Below are 16,098 nucleotides of genomic sequence, written 5' to 3' on the forward strand. Positions count from 1 at the left end.
CCTCACAGTGAAGATTTTCTTCCTAATTTCTTACTTTAGTAGAAAAACTGAAGCTACCAATTGTCCTGTACAGTAACTAAAATACAAACCAAGCAGTAAGGTACCCTCATCTATTAAGTCTCAATAACATTAAAATAGCAGTTTATAGCTCCATGAAGCAGCAGCACCCCTTCATGATGTTATCTCCCTTCTTGTGCTTTCAATAAAGACACAAAACCCCCAGAAGAGCAAATCCCCCCCTATTCATAAGGAATGCCCAGAGGGAGGCTGCCATCCCTGCTTAGCCACAGCAAGAGGAAAGGGCTTTTGACCATGGTTTTGCCTCTGAGCCTTCACACGGCTCAAACAAGCCTGCAAGGACTCTTTGTGTGCTCACGGCCATCCTGGGAAGCTTTCTCCAATTTCCCTGCTCCACTGTCTTTCAAATAACTCTACATATACCCTGTGACTGAAGAGCATGAGAGCATGGAATCAGCTCTCTAATAATGGCCAATTGCCAGTAACAACAAAAACAACTACTCAGATATTTCCTCTGACAGCCAGGTTACTTACACATCTTAAGTAACTTAAACTTAAGTTTTACAAATAACCTTCCCCTTACCATTACAGAACATGCTGATAGATTCCACAGTTTTCATCCTATTCCTCATAAAAACTTGGAGGAAGATTTCTGGTGGCAAGGACTGCAGGCTGTGCATCCTTTTGCAAATCTCTTTTCGGTCACTGGGATAGCCCTTACCATGTGCATTCATCCATACACATAGTAATGTGATTAGGCTATTGCAGCTTGGGCACTCGAGCTTCTCATCTGCTACATATCCTCTTCACTAGTGTTGGGATGCAGCCCAAAAAGCCCTATTTAAATCTGCAGAAGCTACAGGCTTTTTAGTAAGTAAATTTCCTTGGCTTTCCTAGGAAATTCAAAAGGTATTTGAACTGAACATCCAAGCTCCTTCAGAAACTGCAGCTGAGGTTTACCAACACAGATTTTTTTAAGCTATGAGCATAACATAACACATACCTGCCTATGTTGTTCACAGTTTCAAGGTTCATACATCAATCTGTCTCACTGAGCAGACCACCACTTTGAAGTTATCTCTGTGATAACAAATGTCATCCTTAAGAATACAAAGTATTAGCACACTCTAGCTAAGGTTCCTAGCACATCCTAGCAGGTTCCTTTCACTGAGTTATAGCCCACACCCTCATCAAATGCCAGGAGCCTGGTTTTTACCAAACTTTTGCTCTTTTGCTCTATTTTTTTTTCTTTTTTATTGTATTTTGCATTTGCCAACACACTGTGCCTCTCTCCCCTGGGTTTCAAGTAACTCATCAAGACACCTGGTCATCTTACTCATTACTTGAGAAACAGCTTATGAAAAGAAACAAAACATAAATGCTCTTGCAGTAAAATGTGGCTGGTCTTTGCATTTCCTATTCCTGTTGGAGAAGTTCAAAAGAAAGTTTTGAATTCCTTGCAGATGCACTCAGTATCCTTTCTTCAGGATTTTGAACAAGAGGCAGTTAGAAGTTTTCTTCTACTGTAATTCTTCATACATTTCTGCCCTACTTATCCATTGCTAAAAGTTATTTTACTAATGATACAACTGCAAGTTTCTGTTCATCATAGAAATTCAACACAAATGACTGTCTGCCTTGTTCAAATAAGGTTAGTGACTACAAGAATGCTTTTGCTACTAAAATATTACATACAGTGCTACTATACTTATTTTTTTTAATTGTAAAAAAATCTTTTCTTAAACCAAAACAACAACCTGTCTTATTCTTTCCCCTGCATTGACCCAAGTTCTAATTTTGTGACGTGCATTTGGAATGAAAAGTTTAGTAACAAAACCTTCATTATACAAGACAGCTAGAAACAGAGCTGTCTTTAAAAATGAATCAAAATTCTAAAATTTATGATTCACCCAAGTATCTCTTCTGCCAAGAAAGACTGCTGTGATAAAGAAGTTGAAGATTGAAAATATGAATACTAAAGCTGTGATATAAAGTTATTAATGGACACTTAAAACCAGACATCTAACCAGTCATTTTTAACTTCCAACTTCTGGCTTTTCCTTCAGATTTAATTATCTTTGAAACTAAAATATAATCAGTGCAGACCATTTTGTTCAAAATAAACCACTAATGAATGCATAGTCAGATGTGTCTTTGCTTGGTGTACGTTTCTGTTCTTTCTTATTTAACACATTTGCTGATACACTACATGTTACAGTGTGTGTAGGCAACCAGATCAGAAATCTGACAAGCTAATAGCATTGACAACATCCCCTGGCATGGAAAAAGAGGAACTGAGAACTGTTCTCACATACAAGAATGCAATTACTTGCTCTACTGTGTATTGACACAAAATGAAAGGAGAATCCACAGGAAACCAAAGGGCTGAGATTGCTTCTATAAGCTTATTGGTACAATTTGTCATCAATACTAAATTAACAGAAGCAGATGAATGGATGTGTTGATTTCTGCATTCTTGAGCACCAGAAATTTGAGATATAACTTTTTTTCCAATTAAAAAATGCTGCTGTGTCTACATTTTCAAAGTGTGGTAAGTATTTCTACAGAAATCACCAACAAATACTTAAATGAATTGTTCAAATTCTTCCATTAAAAGATTATAAAAGCTTTCCCAGAATGTTACAGCAAATAGATTTTATATTTCAGTGTTTAGCATTTCCTCATTTTGTATTATTAGCAGGACGAGGGGATGAACTCACTTCCAGAACCATCCTTCAGAAGCTGGGGAAAACTTATTAATCCTGTCCAGAGTGGAGCTCCAGGCAGATACCTGCTTTCAGGTCAGTCTCCCTTCAGAGAGCACCCACCTGGGATGAAATCAATTCTTGGGCAGGGGACTGAACAAAATAATGCACACCACAGAAAATTCACACATGGCTATTTTTATGACAGATTTTTAAATGTAAGAGGGGAAAGGGAATATGCTAATGCCCTGTGTAAGAGATAACCTATATAAAACAAAAAAAGAAAAAACAACCCACATTGTCCATGTTAAAAATGTGATTTTCTGAGGTACGAAGTAAATAAATAAAACTTCAACCAATAATCTCTAGAATTGCAGAAGTGTGTTTTCCAAGGTGAAAGTTATTCTTGTGCAAAAATTCAGGTATTACTTCCAAGTCATATTCATTGTGAAGGTGTTCAGGAAAATAGAAAAAAAAAATACTTTTCTGGATCTAAAGAAAGGTCTTACTGGTTTTGTTAGCTTCTACAGAGTATCAGTTTACACTACTGAGCACAAAAGCTGTACTTAACATATTCTCAGAGACACACTGAGACACAATACATACCATGCAAGTAGAGAAGGGAACATTTTGTAATATGTGAACTCCTACTGTCAAAGACAGAAATCTTATTTTCTCAGTATGTAATCTGGATGCATCCTCCAGAGCTGAAGATAGATTGCATTAGTGATAGACCTTCCAAAGAATTACCACAGCCAGCAGTCTTTTGTATTAGCAGGAAATACCTTCAGGTTCTATTTTGTGGTAAGTCCTAAATTGATTTCCTGTAACACTTTCTGAGTAAATGATAGAAGTTACTAGCTTAAGATTTACTCTATGACTTTTTAAAGTATACCATAACCTATTTTAATAGTGCAAGGAAGTTAATGACCAGAACATTTCACTTCTGCAGTTACCAGTGTCCTTGCTCAGGAATTCCACAATCTGCTGAGCCAATATTGTTTTAATGGATAGGAGTTTCTACTCAGAAAAGACAAAAGAAAAAAAAAACCTTTCTGGAATTCAGGGTTGACTAGCAGTTCAAAGTAATTCAATTACTGTAAGACAGAAAGTAAGAATTGCAATTATTTTCATACTGGATTTATTTAATGCACCTAAAAACATCTCCTGACTATACTATAAATTCACAAAACTCTCTATGAAGACAGTTGATAGTAAAGCTGGATAGGGATGTTAAAATTATTTGTTATCAAATGAAAATGGTGGATAAATGTACGAATCACTGAACTCAAAGTCCAGCCAGAGGCTGCTTAAAAGTGCTGCACCTCAGTGGTTAATTCCATGGTCAGTTCTGTTAAGCATCTTTAACAACCTGTACAGAAAGCATCCTCAGCAAGTTTGGGGACAGCATCAGTCTGAGAGGAGCAGTGAATACTTACCTAAAGGGCAGGGTTGACATTCAGAGCACCTTGAGAGCCCAGAGAAATGGGCTGGCACTGAACTTTACCAGTGTAAAGGCATCTCTCAGTGCTCCCATTACACTCTACAACTACCTAATTCAAGGGTACAAAAAAGAGAAATCTTGAAATCCTGAAATCCTGTTCTCAGAGATATATGGTGAAAGAACAAGGGGCCACAGACATGGACTACAGCAAGAGAAATTTCATCTTAGACATTAGGAAAACAATAAATCCAGTGTTAAACTGGACAAGCATTGGAGCAAATGCCCACAAAGACTGTAGATGCCCACAGAGCTGGGAGATGCTCCAAACATGACACATGGCCCTGGGCAAACTGCTCTATTTTAAGTGGGATCTAACTTTGAAACTGGCCTCGCTCTTGGTGGAAGGCTGAACCAAAGGACCTGTAGAGCATCCTTCCAATTCAAAATTATTTTTGGGTTCTCCAGTCCAAAATTTTCAAACAAACAAGCAAAAGTCTTAAATTTTGGCCTAATGGACATCCCCATAAGTATGCTTTCACATCCGCACCACATGAAAAATGTCCCATCTCCACAGGTGAATTTACAACCTTTTTCACAAACAGAAGGATGTAAAATCACCTATCCATTTCTTTTTTTTTTTTTCTTCTTTTTGAAAACATACTTCCACAAACACCTTTGTAAACCTGCTTCAGGTGAGGATGGTGAAATAATCTGAACAAATAAGACCATAAAATTAGTCACTAATGTGGTATCTATACTTAAAAATAAATTAGCACTGATATTTTATCAATGAAACATTTGCAAAATACTGGTTAGAATGCACCCTACCACATAAGCATTCAGTACTCTCCTTTCCAATGCACAGGAATTAACGTGCAGATAAAATTAATGTTAGGATGTAATGAATAAAATTCAGGTGTTTCACACACCAGTGAAGCTACAGATTTCTGAGAAATATATGACAGAAGCAAAGGGTCTAACCTCTTGCTTGTAGCCCAGGTCCACAAGTCTCATGTGCTCCTGGACTGTCCTGGCGCACGTACCATGGTACCAGCTGGCACCTGCGCCACTTGTGCGTCTTCCACCTGAAATGAGGGGGAGAAACAATCAGCTTCCAAGGATCCATCTAAAATTTGTACCAATCAAGTGCTAGATTGCATTACAAACCATCGTTAGCTATTAATTATTATTGGTCACAGCAATCCACAACAAACAGTAACAATACTGTCAACTTTTCCCTCTTCCACTAGCTTTTTTTTTTTTCATTGTAGGGTTAGACAATGAAGAGCACTGGGAAGGAAGGAGGAGGCAGAGGTGGGAAGAGAAAGCAAACATATATTTTCAAGGATTTCCAAGTACAAAGGTACTTGAACACAACCTGACAATTACACAGTGAATAGAGACCATAACAAGAGGATTATACATTAATACAAAGCATTAACATACAGACAACATGTGAGAAATTTTAAAAAGATTACTACACAAAATAATAAAATTTTGTGATTTGAATACCCATTTAACAGAACTCCCTTTTTTACAGGCTTATATCTGAGCATGGTCAGAGTATTTTACCAGTCAAGGTGACAAGTAGATTTAGTGAAGTGACACTAACATCTCATAAAAACAACTATCTCATAAAAACATCCTATTAAATGAGGATGAGTTTTAAATTCAAGTACATCCTAATAAACCTTCTTTATTTTTTTCACTTTCTCTTCCTCCTTTTCAATTTTCCACCTATCTCACTGAAGCAGAGATGTGCTGAAGATGAGCAAACATACTCCAGAGATTAAGACTTCAGGGTTGATTGGGAGTGACTTTTGGCAGTGAATGCTGTCACATATAGGTATTAGTGTATTTCTTCCTCTTTTTCTTTCTTTCCTCTTCTCCAAGGGCTTTCTTCCCCACCCTTAGGTAAGCATTGCAACACAACAATAAACAAAGCAAATCTACCTTGCTTGAAGCACAAACAAGTCTTAGAGATACAAAGATGAGTCCAGATGAGCAAAGACTTATGGTTTTTATTTTGCTTTCTCAAATTGCAAATGATATGATTACAAGGGTAAAGTTTTCACAACAAAAAAAATTCCTTTGCTAAGTTTCATCTTCCTAACATTATAGGAAAAGGAGAAATTAGAAGGAAAAAGGGACTTCAGCTACAGCAAAGCATTGGGACAGTGGGTTTAAATGACTGCAGGGGTGCCTCAGGCAATCCCAGAGAACATGGAGTCTAAAGTAGTGGAATGAAATCACCTCACAAATGTGAAGACAACCAAAACATCCAACACAAAGTTGGATGGAATAGGGGCCTAGATCATATTAAACAAAACAAAACAAAACCACAGGCAAAAAGAATTTGCAAAAGATTTGTCAAGAAACACAACAATATGCTGCTTCAATTATTTTTTTTAACATAAACTGCTACAAAACTTTTACAAAGTTCCTTTCTGGTGTTGTTGAATACCCTAGCCACTAAATAAAACAAATTATTGTCAAATCTCTGAAATAATCCACAGTTATCTGATTTATTCAGAGGCAGGAAGGAGGGGCATCTGCTGTTCTCATGAATTTTCTCAGTGCTTTTGCACCTCAAGTTTCATTGTAGCTTGCCTCTGCAGGCCAATATCTAAACTAAGGCATGAACTGTGTGAGTCCATCTGCTGCAACACATGTATGGGTTAGAAAGATGATAAAGGAAATATATAGAAAATGTTTTATTATTAGTTTGTGTAATTAAATTTATATCACCTCACCTACCACTCCCACATTTCTGCTCAGCAAACGATAGTGCACAACTACAGCTAAAATTTTATATTGAAGATACTAAAGAGAAGAGGAACAGGCAGCATTTTATAAGATAAAAAGATGTATCTCTCTGATATTTGGAGTGCTGATTTTGGTAGCTTCCCAATACTGTTTTACAGCCTTTCATATCTTTCAGTTATATAGAGTGAGATCTCCTAATGAATCTGCAAAGATAATTCTTGTCAGATGATGAAAGCAACACATTTCTTTAATCTCAATTTGTTTTGGCTAAAATAAGCTTAAATTCTATTTGCATCACTACAACAGAGACGGGTTTCATAGATGCTAGCAGGTGTTCTTCTCTAGACAGGGCAAAAATAACAATGGCTTTCAATTCAAACGTATTAATTATTCATGAGAAAAAACCCTAATTTTATCTCATTTTTATTTATTTCATCAAGCAAATCCAACTATTTCCATCAGATTTTTCTAAACTTTGTATCAACAATCAGATCCTGATGTTTATCTAGATTTTTCCATGCCACTCAGATAATATAAAACTGCTTCAAAATTTTCTTAAGCAGTAATGGTAGAGATCCCCACCTGTTGGAAGACTCCACATCATTCTCTGGTGAAGGTTAAGTCAAGATGGAGAATTTTATTTGTTATACAATGTCTGAACTATGGACTATCTGGGCTGGAGGGGGTGGAATGATAGAGGAAACAGTGCATAGCACAGCATGATAGCAGAACTCAGCTCTCCTAAACAGTTTAGGGTACATTTCAGTGCTTTGGATCATGTAGAAAGGAAGACTTTTTAAAATAGTATATAATTTCAAAACAGTTGCTAAGAAAGACACTATCCTGGAAAGTAATTCTCAGTGGCTGCAATGTTCCTGCAAAGGAATCAGAACAAAATGAACTGGTGATTCCTTCTGTGCCCATCTGAGTCTACATATGTGTTTTGAAATCTTGATTTAGGTACATATCCGATTTATTATTTTTTTTTTAGTGTAATTCAACAAGCCTTTGAGGTAATACAGGTTGAAAAATCAGGTGGGAGATGACTCTGGTTGATATAGACTACCTGTAGCTGTGGCAGATGGGAGAAGCTTCACACTCCTTTTCCTCAAACAAGGATTCTGGGCACTCTCGACCACCGTTGGCAGGGAGCTGGATGATGACTCGGTGCCGGGACTGCTTCTTTACTGTGGTACCCCCTGCAAAGAGTAGAAGAGCTTTTTTCTCCTGCTGCTACATCAAAATGACAGGAATAATAAGGGAAAAAATATACTTAGCAGGTATTTGAGTTGATTGCTATACTAGTGATGTGTTACTTCATCCACATGCAGAAAACTAAGCCTAATAGATAAAAAATTTAATCTCAGCAAAAGGCCAGGAACCAGAACTAAACAGAAAGTAGCAGTAGCAATACTGAACAAAGTAAGATAAAGTTGAAGTGAATGCATAGTTAAACAAATTAAGCCATCTCAGTCTGCTGTTCCACTTTACAGTTTCAAGGTGTAAATTTGCCCTAATGATTTGCATCCAAAACCAGAAATAGAAACTAATGGAAAGAAATTATTAAATTTCACAATTTTTAATTCAGTAAATGTTGAATCAGAAAATCTGCTTGTCTTTTGCTTATCTCCACAGCCAGGTATATATAAAATTTAATTTAGAGTCTGTGTTCTCTCCAGCTCAGGCTTTAATTCTGCTCCCTATGCCACCGTTTCACACCTGGGACTAGCGTTACCCTATCAGGATACACAAAGAATATTTCAAAAGAGCATGTTTTACATTTAAATGGGGAGTTTTATATCCCACAGTGGAATGAATTTACAGTTTACAATTTTTAATTATTATAGACATTCATTATTAATGATAAAAAGTAAAGAGTTCCTGTAGGAATTTTGATACCACTCATCTTCAGATATCAGTTCTTCATGCAGAAAATTCAGAGAAAACACACAAATCCATTTTAATTCTATTGCAATACCTAACATACAAGCATTGTTAAGTAAAATTCTTGGGATTTTATATATATATATATATATTTTTTTTTTTTTTTCCCAGAGAGCTGTAGCACAGACATTTGGCTGACTGGGCTGCTACCAGCTTTGGGTGGGTTATTACAGCAGCTGCAGCTTGTCTGAACAGAAAAGCCTGCTGGACCACAGCCAAGCCATTGTAATTAGGAGCAAGCGACAGGAGAATCCCGGCGGTGGCTCTGCACCACCTGGCTGCCTTTCAGCACAGAGGAAACCCTCCACTCCTGAGTCAATCAGCTCCAGGAGATGCCAGGAGCTGGCACAAGGGGTAAGACAGACGTGCAGCCCAGCAAAGCTGCTGACCAACTTGCTGACACAAATGGGTAAACCCCATGAAATAAAGATTGTTTGTGTCTTATAAAAAAAGAGTTGGGCTCACTGAATAGACAAAAGGGCCTGTATTGGCTCTTAAATATTCTGCTTTCCAGCAGCATACATGCTAGTTTGTAGTCAGTATTCTTGAAAATGTGTCAGTTGCATCAAAGCCTTTGTTAAAACCCACAGAAACAAGAACACAGGAGGATGGCATTTCTGTCCAAGCTGACAACAAAATATTTCAGAACCATTAATATTGCTGTAAAATAAAACAGTATTAAATAACGAATATCTTTTTCATAGATTCAGATTGAAAGGTTTTAATTCAGTGTTCTTTTTCAAAGGCTATAAATTTAATCTTCCTAATGCCTTTTTTATTTGTTAGAATGCACTAAGCACTAATAGGAATTACTGCAAAAATTACTTTATGCTAGTGTCCTTTACAAAGCACAAAGAATTGGCCATGACATTTGAAGTGGGTATATTTGATGTAACAATATCTTACATTCTGATAATATGGTAGCTGTGAGTAATCACCATGTCCCACACAGGGATTAGCACCCTGTGGAACTCAGGGTATTACAGACTCCGTCTGTAATAGTACATATTAGAAAAATACCTCCTGTTAAGCCTGAAAGAGAAAAGGAGATAATGCAGAAAAATGTGGGCAATATTAAGCCACTCATCACTTTAACATTATGTACGATTTCAATGATTTCAACGTAATTAATGTAATAAAAAATCAAGGGGGACCTGCATTGAGTGTTACCAAGTATATTAAAATGGTATTGCAATGTATGGTTAAGTAGAGCCATTGCCTTGAGCATAAAAACTGCTGGGTTTTCTTTGTTGTTGTTGGTTTTGCTGATGTTGTTGTTGGAATTTTTTTGTGTTGTTGTTTGTTTTGTTTGTTTTTTTTTAATTTTTCCTTCATTTTCCCTTGGAGTAGAAGAAACCAGCCAAAATTATATACAAATGCCTATCTGTCTATCTATCCGTCTGTCTCCGAATATACAGAACCTCAGGTTTCCTGATGAGCAAGCAGCATTTATATTTTCAAATATCAAATCTGACAATTTTATAATCTGACACTTCAAATGCAGTTTCTACAATTGTAAATGTATTGGGTTTAGTCTTACACTGCTATGTGCACTGTGACTAGTTATTTCTTTATCAGTGTGAGATGCCAATGGGAGTTTGTAACATAAAAGTAAGCAAAATGGGGAAAAAAACAAAGCAAACAGATGCTTATAGAACATTTACATAAATAACTATTCTATTCAGCAAAAATGTTATGTCCTCCTTTCAGCTGTTCCACCAACTATCACACCTTCTCTCTCAGAAAGATGTGTGTAATTATCCCACCGAAGGTGACAGCTACTCTACCTCCTTTTTCTCTTACAATCTGTCTACTAGCACACAGTGGATAAAATTACCTTCTTGACATGAAGAAGGACACAATGTCCATTCACTGAACGGAGTCACAATACAGTCTTTCCTACAGGGAAGCAGACAAGGCCTCACTGTTTCTGGTCGGAGGCTCTCAGGGCATCTAAAAAAAAAAAACAACAAATATAGCTGGTGGAAGAAAGTGAAAACTGGTGCATTCTACATCTGGGGATTTAACAAAATAAAAAAAAAAGTGAAATAAAATTTAAAAATTAAATTATATCATGATTCTTCACTTGCCCTTTCAAACTCTGCCTGTTGAGTGCTATTTTCAAGCTTCCAAATAATTATAATAAAAGCCATGTGTTTAGCTTAGCACAATGCATTTTTGGCTCTTTATAAATTTAAAGAAACATACACGGAAGGAGGCATATTTAAACTAAATAAAATTGCTATCCCAGGAACAAACAGATATAAACCAGACATCATTATGATAGAAGCCAGAAAAGAGTTTGAACCATCCAGATCAACAAGACTGTGAAAGACGGTCAGAAAGGACAAAAAACTTTGTGTGTTTTAGGAAGAGGATTGATCAGCATATAAAAGGGATTATTGGGCTGCCACATATGGGACTCATTAACCTAGATAACTTCCTCCCATTCAGTATTCCCATTTTTTCACCAAGAACAAACAACTCTCTATACCTGTTTTCAGAATGATGTGCTAACTCTTGCAGAAATCCTGCAAATCTTTAAAACAACTTAAAAACTACTACTGTGCTAAAAGGGCACAGAAGCTGGACCATCACAGGATTATGTAAAGAAGTAAGAAAACAGCACTTATACATCATGGAGCTTTTGGCTCACTGCAGTAAAAACATTACTATGAGTATTTTTTCCTCTTGTGGCTGCTGGGCATCTTGGAGCAGAGATGAGAGGCTAGTTTTACATTTGGATTTTATATTTGGATCAGCTGAGGAAACCTGGCTTGTGCAACACATCTTTCTTACCAGGCAGAGGGGAGCATGGGCAAGTCTAACAATTCACTACCAAGAAAATGTGATCTCCACAGTCAGTGGAAAACTACACCTGTGCCACTATGAGAAAAGCAAGAGGAAAGGAAAAGTTGCTTAGCAGCTTTACAGTAACATGTTCTTCAGCAATAGCACTTGCTAGTTCATAATTTCCATGGGTTGCCTCTGCATCTTCCTGTCAATTCACATAACATTTTCTGGGTGTGATCCATTACTGTGAACTAGCAGCAACTTCTTGGTGCCCTCCTACAATGGCATCCCCATCCTTTCTCTTTTCTCCTCTAAAACACCAATGTGAAAGACCATGAAATATCATAGCAATGGCAACATGAATTTCCACCCCCTTTCTTCAAGCTCTCTTAATTTTTAAGTCAAATAGTGCTCTGTTTCTGTGTGATTTATAAAACCAGAGTATGTACGCATGGGTGTGATATATACGATCAAGTACACTAAAAAAATATCTGCTGCCAATCTTACACATTAAGTACACTTTCAGAATTTTTCTCTATGATTAAAATTGAAAATGCTCCTGAAATATTTTGAACCTTGGCTTATTAATGGCTTTTTTCCCTAAAGAACAGAAATTATAAGCATACAAAAAAGATCAAATTATACCCATTTGGTGTTTCACTGAGAACTTCACCTTTCAGGAGCACTGAACATTACAATTCCTCTTCAGATCCTTGGGAAAGGCAATTAGTTCAATTAGAACACCATTTCTATCTTTTATATTGTTTGTATTTAGTATATGTGGCTTAAAGCAAAGTATTGATTTTTTTGTAGTCCTTACTCAAGGTCAAATTAAACAGAAGAGATACAAGCTGAAATCTGTAACTTGTGAAGTAGATAAGCCCAATAATATTGATTGTATCATACCAGAGTAATCCTTTTTATTAAGGGGAGTTTAAAACAAGGTTCCCATTTACATTTTCATGTTAAATGTCTGGGTCTTTAAAAACAATTCCATTACTTGAATGTGACAATTTGAAGAATCAACCAAGATTTTTTTTCTCATTTCACAGGATTCATTTATGACACAATAAAACAGTCTGCCTCCCAACAATCTAAGGTCAGAGGCAGAGACATTAGCAGCAGATTTAAAAAGGATGATATATCATTTGAGGTGGGGTTTTTTGTTAATGTAAAATGAGTACCAAATGCAAGACATAATGGTATAATGACTGAATAGAACAACATTTCTATTTGTTGTCAATAGACAACAGTTTAGATTACTGAATGAGCTTAAATTATTTCCTGTATTTCCATTTAAAGTAAATTAGGAATAAATCTACTGCTGAATAAAGCAACAAATGGTAGGCATCATGCAAATACTTAATACAAGAATAGCTGCCTCATGAACTTTCTGAACAACCTCTTCTATTAGCTTTTCCAGCTTTAAATCTGCCCTCAGTGGGATATATTTACAGATCGCTAAACTGTATAAAGATATTATGCATTTTACTACCAGCTAATCTGTATTTAATCCTGGACACACATTAAACTGCAAAATTAAATCATTGGGCCAAAGGGATCTCTTAGAAAAACACCTCTGTGAGGAATAAACCTCACAAAGGTTGTCAAATTAATGTTCCAATGAATGTTTCAAACTAATGCTCTGTCAGAGCTGTACTATACCTGATCTCCTCAGTCTACTTCTGAAAAGATGCACGTGTGTGGGCTGCACTTTTAGACCCAAACGAGCATTTTTCTGTACTAATCCATATAGTGCACCATTTGCTTGGGCATACTACAAGAATCTTGGAAATGGTGCTGCACTACACACCACACAGAGGACTCAAGACTTACATCTTGACTTGACTTGACCTGATGATGGCAATGAGTCAACCATCCAGCTGCCAGCAAAATCACCGCTGTGAACATCATCCATAAAAAGCAACACTGAGAAAGGTAATTTGCAGTCCCATAGCTTCAGTTTTCTATTTTTTAAAGATTATTATTCCCTCATGAGACAACAAAAATAAGGGCCTTTTTTGTCTGTGCATGTAGGCATTGGCGATATAAATATAAAGCGGTAAGATACAAAGATAATTATAGCTTGAAGGTATTTGTTGAGATCTTTACTTTTTAGGACCCACTTGTCCCACGTTGACTCTCACACAGATGACCTTTCTTGTCTGCATCCCCACGGAACAGGTGGCCTCCCCGTTCCAGCTGGCAGAAGAGTTGAAAGCAGACACAGACGTATCCTCTATGCACTGTCCCCACGGGCCAGTCTGCCAATGATACACAGTGCAAGAGTGTTCATTACAGCTCCGTGTTTCCTGTAGGGCACTACTATTTGGGCACTGTATTCCTCCTGGAACAATAAAACAGGGCAAAAGTTCATGCAGTGGAAGGAAATAAAGAGTTTTATTAAAAAGCAACCAACAAATAAAAAACCAAATAAACCGAACAAAAACCAAGTCAACAAACCCACTTTGAAAAATTATCACTTTGACTACTATGAAAGAAAAGACATTCCTTTTTCCTTCTCTTCCCTCTTCCTTCTCTTCATATGCCCAATATTGACTCTGAGATATTTTAGTCAACAAATTAGATTACACAAAACAGACTGTATATGGACAGTAAATGTAAATGTGTACAGTAAGAATGTCAAAATAATCATAACTTCTGTAACACACTAATATGTTTGATTTGGGGGCTCTATAAAGGAGACTGCAAGAGATCATGTAAGGAAGTATGAAGGCTGTTGACACAAGAAATGGTTAAATATTCTAGCTGTGCATGTGTAGAGAGCACTGTTTATGTGTAATTCACAGACCAATTAAAAAGATTTTTGGAGCTCTTGTCCTAGCTCCCAGTGGATATTTATCCATGTTATGTAATTACCAAAATGGATGGCACAGCTGGGCAATTTCAGGCCCAGACCGAGGTAATAAAGGCTGTTGCAGGTTAAGATTAAAATGCATTCATGTGTCAACAATGGTGAAGAAAAGCTCAGATGATAATATCTTTGTTGTATCTAGTTTCAGATAGTATGTTTGCTTTTTTTATACTTAAGCACTTCAAAGATAATCTGGCCTTCCAGTACTTCATGAATAAAGAAAACTTGATCATAGGCTACAAGATGGCTAGTCCTGTGAGTAGACATCATGTTTGCTAGATCTCGGTTGTTGCTAGGTATACAGAATCTAGGCTTCAGAATCCATGAAAACATACTGGTCTGTACAGGTACAATAGGACTCCTATCTTGAAGTGATGGAAAGAAACAGAAAATCTAAATAACATTTATTCTTTCCTAAAAGATGAGAACACTAAGAAAGATAACTGAAAGAAGAGCTTTCTGCTAGTAACTGTAGATAAGCCATGCAATTTTCCTCTAAATAGAAAAATGTGTGCTTATATCAAGTACATGTCAGAGAACATATGAGCCTTTATATTATATCCCAGCGTTGAGCTTTAGGTTGACCTCATGCTCTGCAGACAGTCAAAAGGGAAGGGGTTTTAAGCACTCATTGTGAGAAAAACTAAACAGCTACATGTAATCAAAGAAGCAATAAATACTCCAAGTTCTCCAATATAAGTAAGTTAAGTATCACAAGCATGAAAATACTTTATACCACATGTTGCTTCTATGGGATGTCTAGATCTCCAGCAAGTATGAGGAAACAGTCATTCTAATGAAACCACAGGACAAGATCCAAATTCTAAAACTATTTCCATAAAGTTTTTTTAAATTTCTTCTTCTTTATTTTCTTCTTTTTAATTTTTTTCTTATAATGTATGAATGCAATTAAACTATATCTGGCACCGGTTTTTCTCAGAATTCATTCTCAATGAACTCATCTCAGAATTCATTTCTCAGAATTTCTCAGACTCAAGCCTATCAGAATTCCTCAAAACATATATCACTGAACAAAGCACCAAGACAAAAAGCCGATTTGTATTTTCCTTAAAAAGGGGGAATAAAGTAAAATGGTAAACCAAAATAATGGTTATGTAATAAGTTTCAAAAAGTTACTCCAGCAGCTTCCTTCAGGAAATAAGAAATCTTCCCACCAACACCAGCAGATAGGAACATAACAAAGAAAATTAGGAAAGGAAGTGTATTTTGAGAACAAAGGACAAGAGAAAATGGTTTCGAATTGCATCAGAGTAGGTTTAGATATTTGAAAAAACTTATTCAGTGAAAGAGTTATTAAATACTGGATAGGCTGCTTAGGGTGGTGATTGAAACAGCATCGTTGATTGAAACAGAAAGGAGGTGTTTAAAAGACATGTAGATGTGGTGTTTAGGAATCTGGTTTAACACTGGAGTCAGCAGAGTTCCAGTAGTGGTTGGATTCAATGATCTTCTCCAATGGCCTTAACACGGAACAATTTTGTGAAAAAGAAATAAATCAAAGATAGTAAAGTTACAAATTACTAGACATGGGA

The 16,098-nt window shown here is 36.5% G+C and overlaps 1 protein-coding gene across 1 annotated transcript in view; it reads right to left on the reverse strand.

Moving 5' to 3' along the window:
* Nucleotides 1-16,098, reverse strand: part of THSD7A (thrombospondin type 1 domain containing 7A) — a 188,824-nt gene that overhangs the window by 44,916 nt on the left and 127,810 nt on the right. Inside the window, exons 9-12 of the mRNA XM_030444929.1 lie at nt 13,783-14,017; nt 10,715-10,830; nt 8,000-8,132; nt 5,149-5,252 (exon numbers count right to left, since the gene is read on the reverse strand). Of these exons, the coding sequence (XP_030300789.1) occupies nt 5,149-5,252; nt 8,000-8,132; nt 10,715-10,830; nt 13,783-14,017 (588 nt within the window). The remainder of the gene's footprint in view (nt 1-5,148; nt 5,253-7,999; nt 8,133-10,714; nt 10,831-13,782; nt 14,018-16,098) is intronic.

Source organism: Calypte anna, chromosome 2 (genome assembly GCF_003957555.1).
Source record: "Calypte anna isolate BGI_N300 chromosome 2, bCalAnn1_v1.p, whole genome shotgun sequence".
NCBI lineage: Eukaryota > Metazoa > Chordata > Aves > Apodiformes > Trochilidae > Calypte > Calypte anna.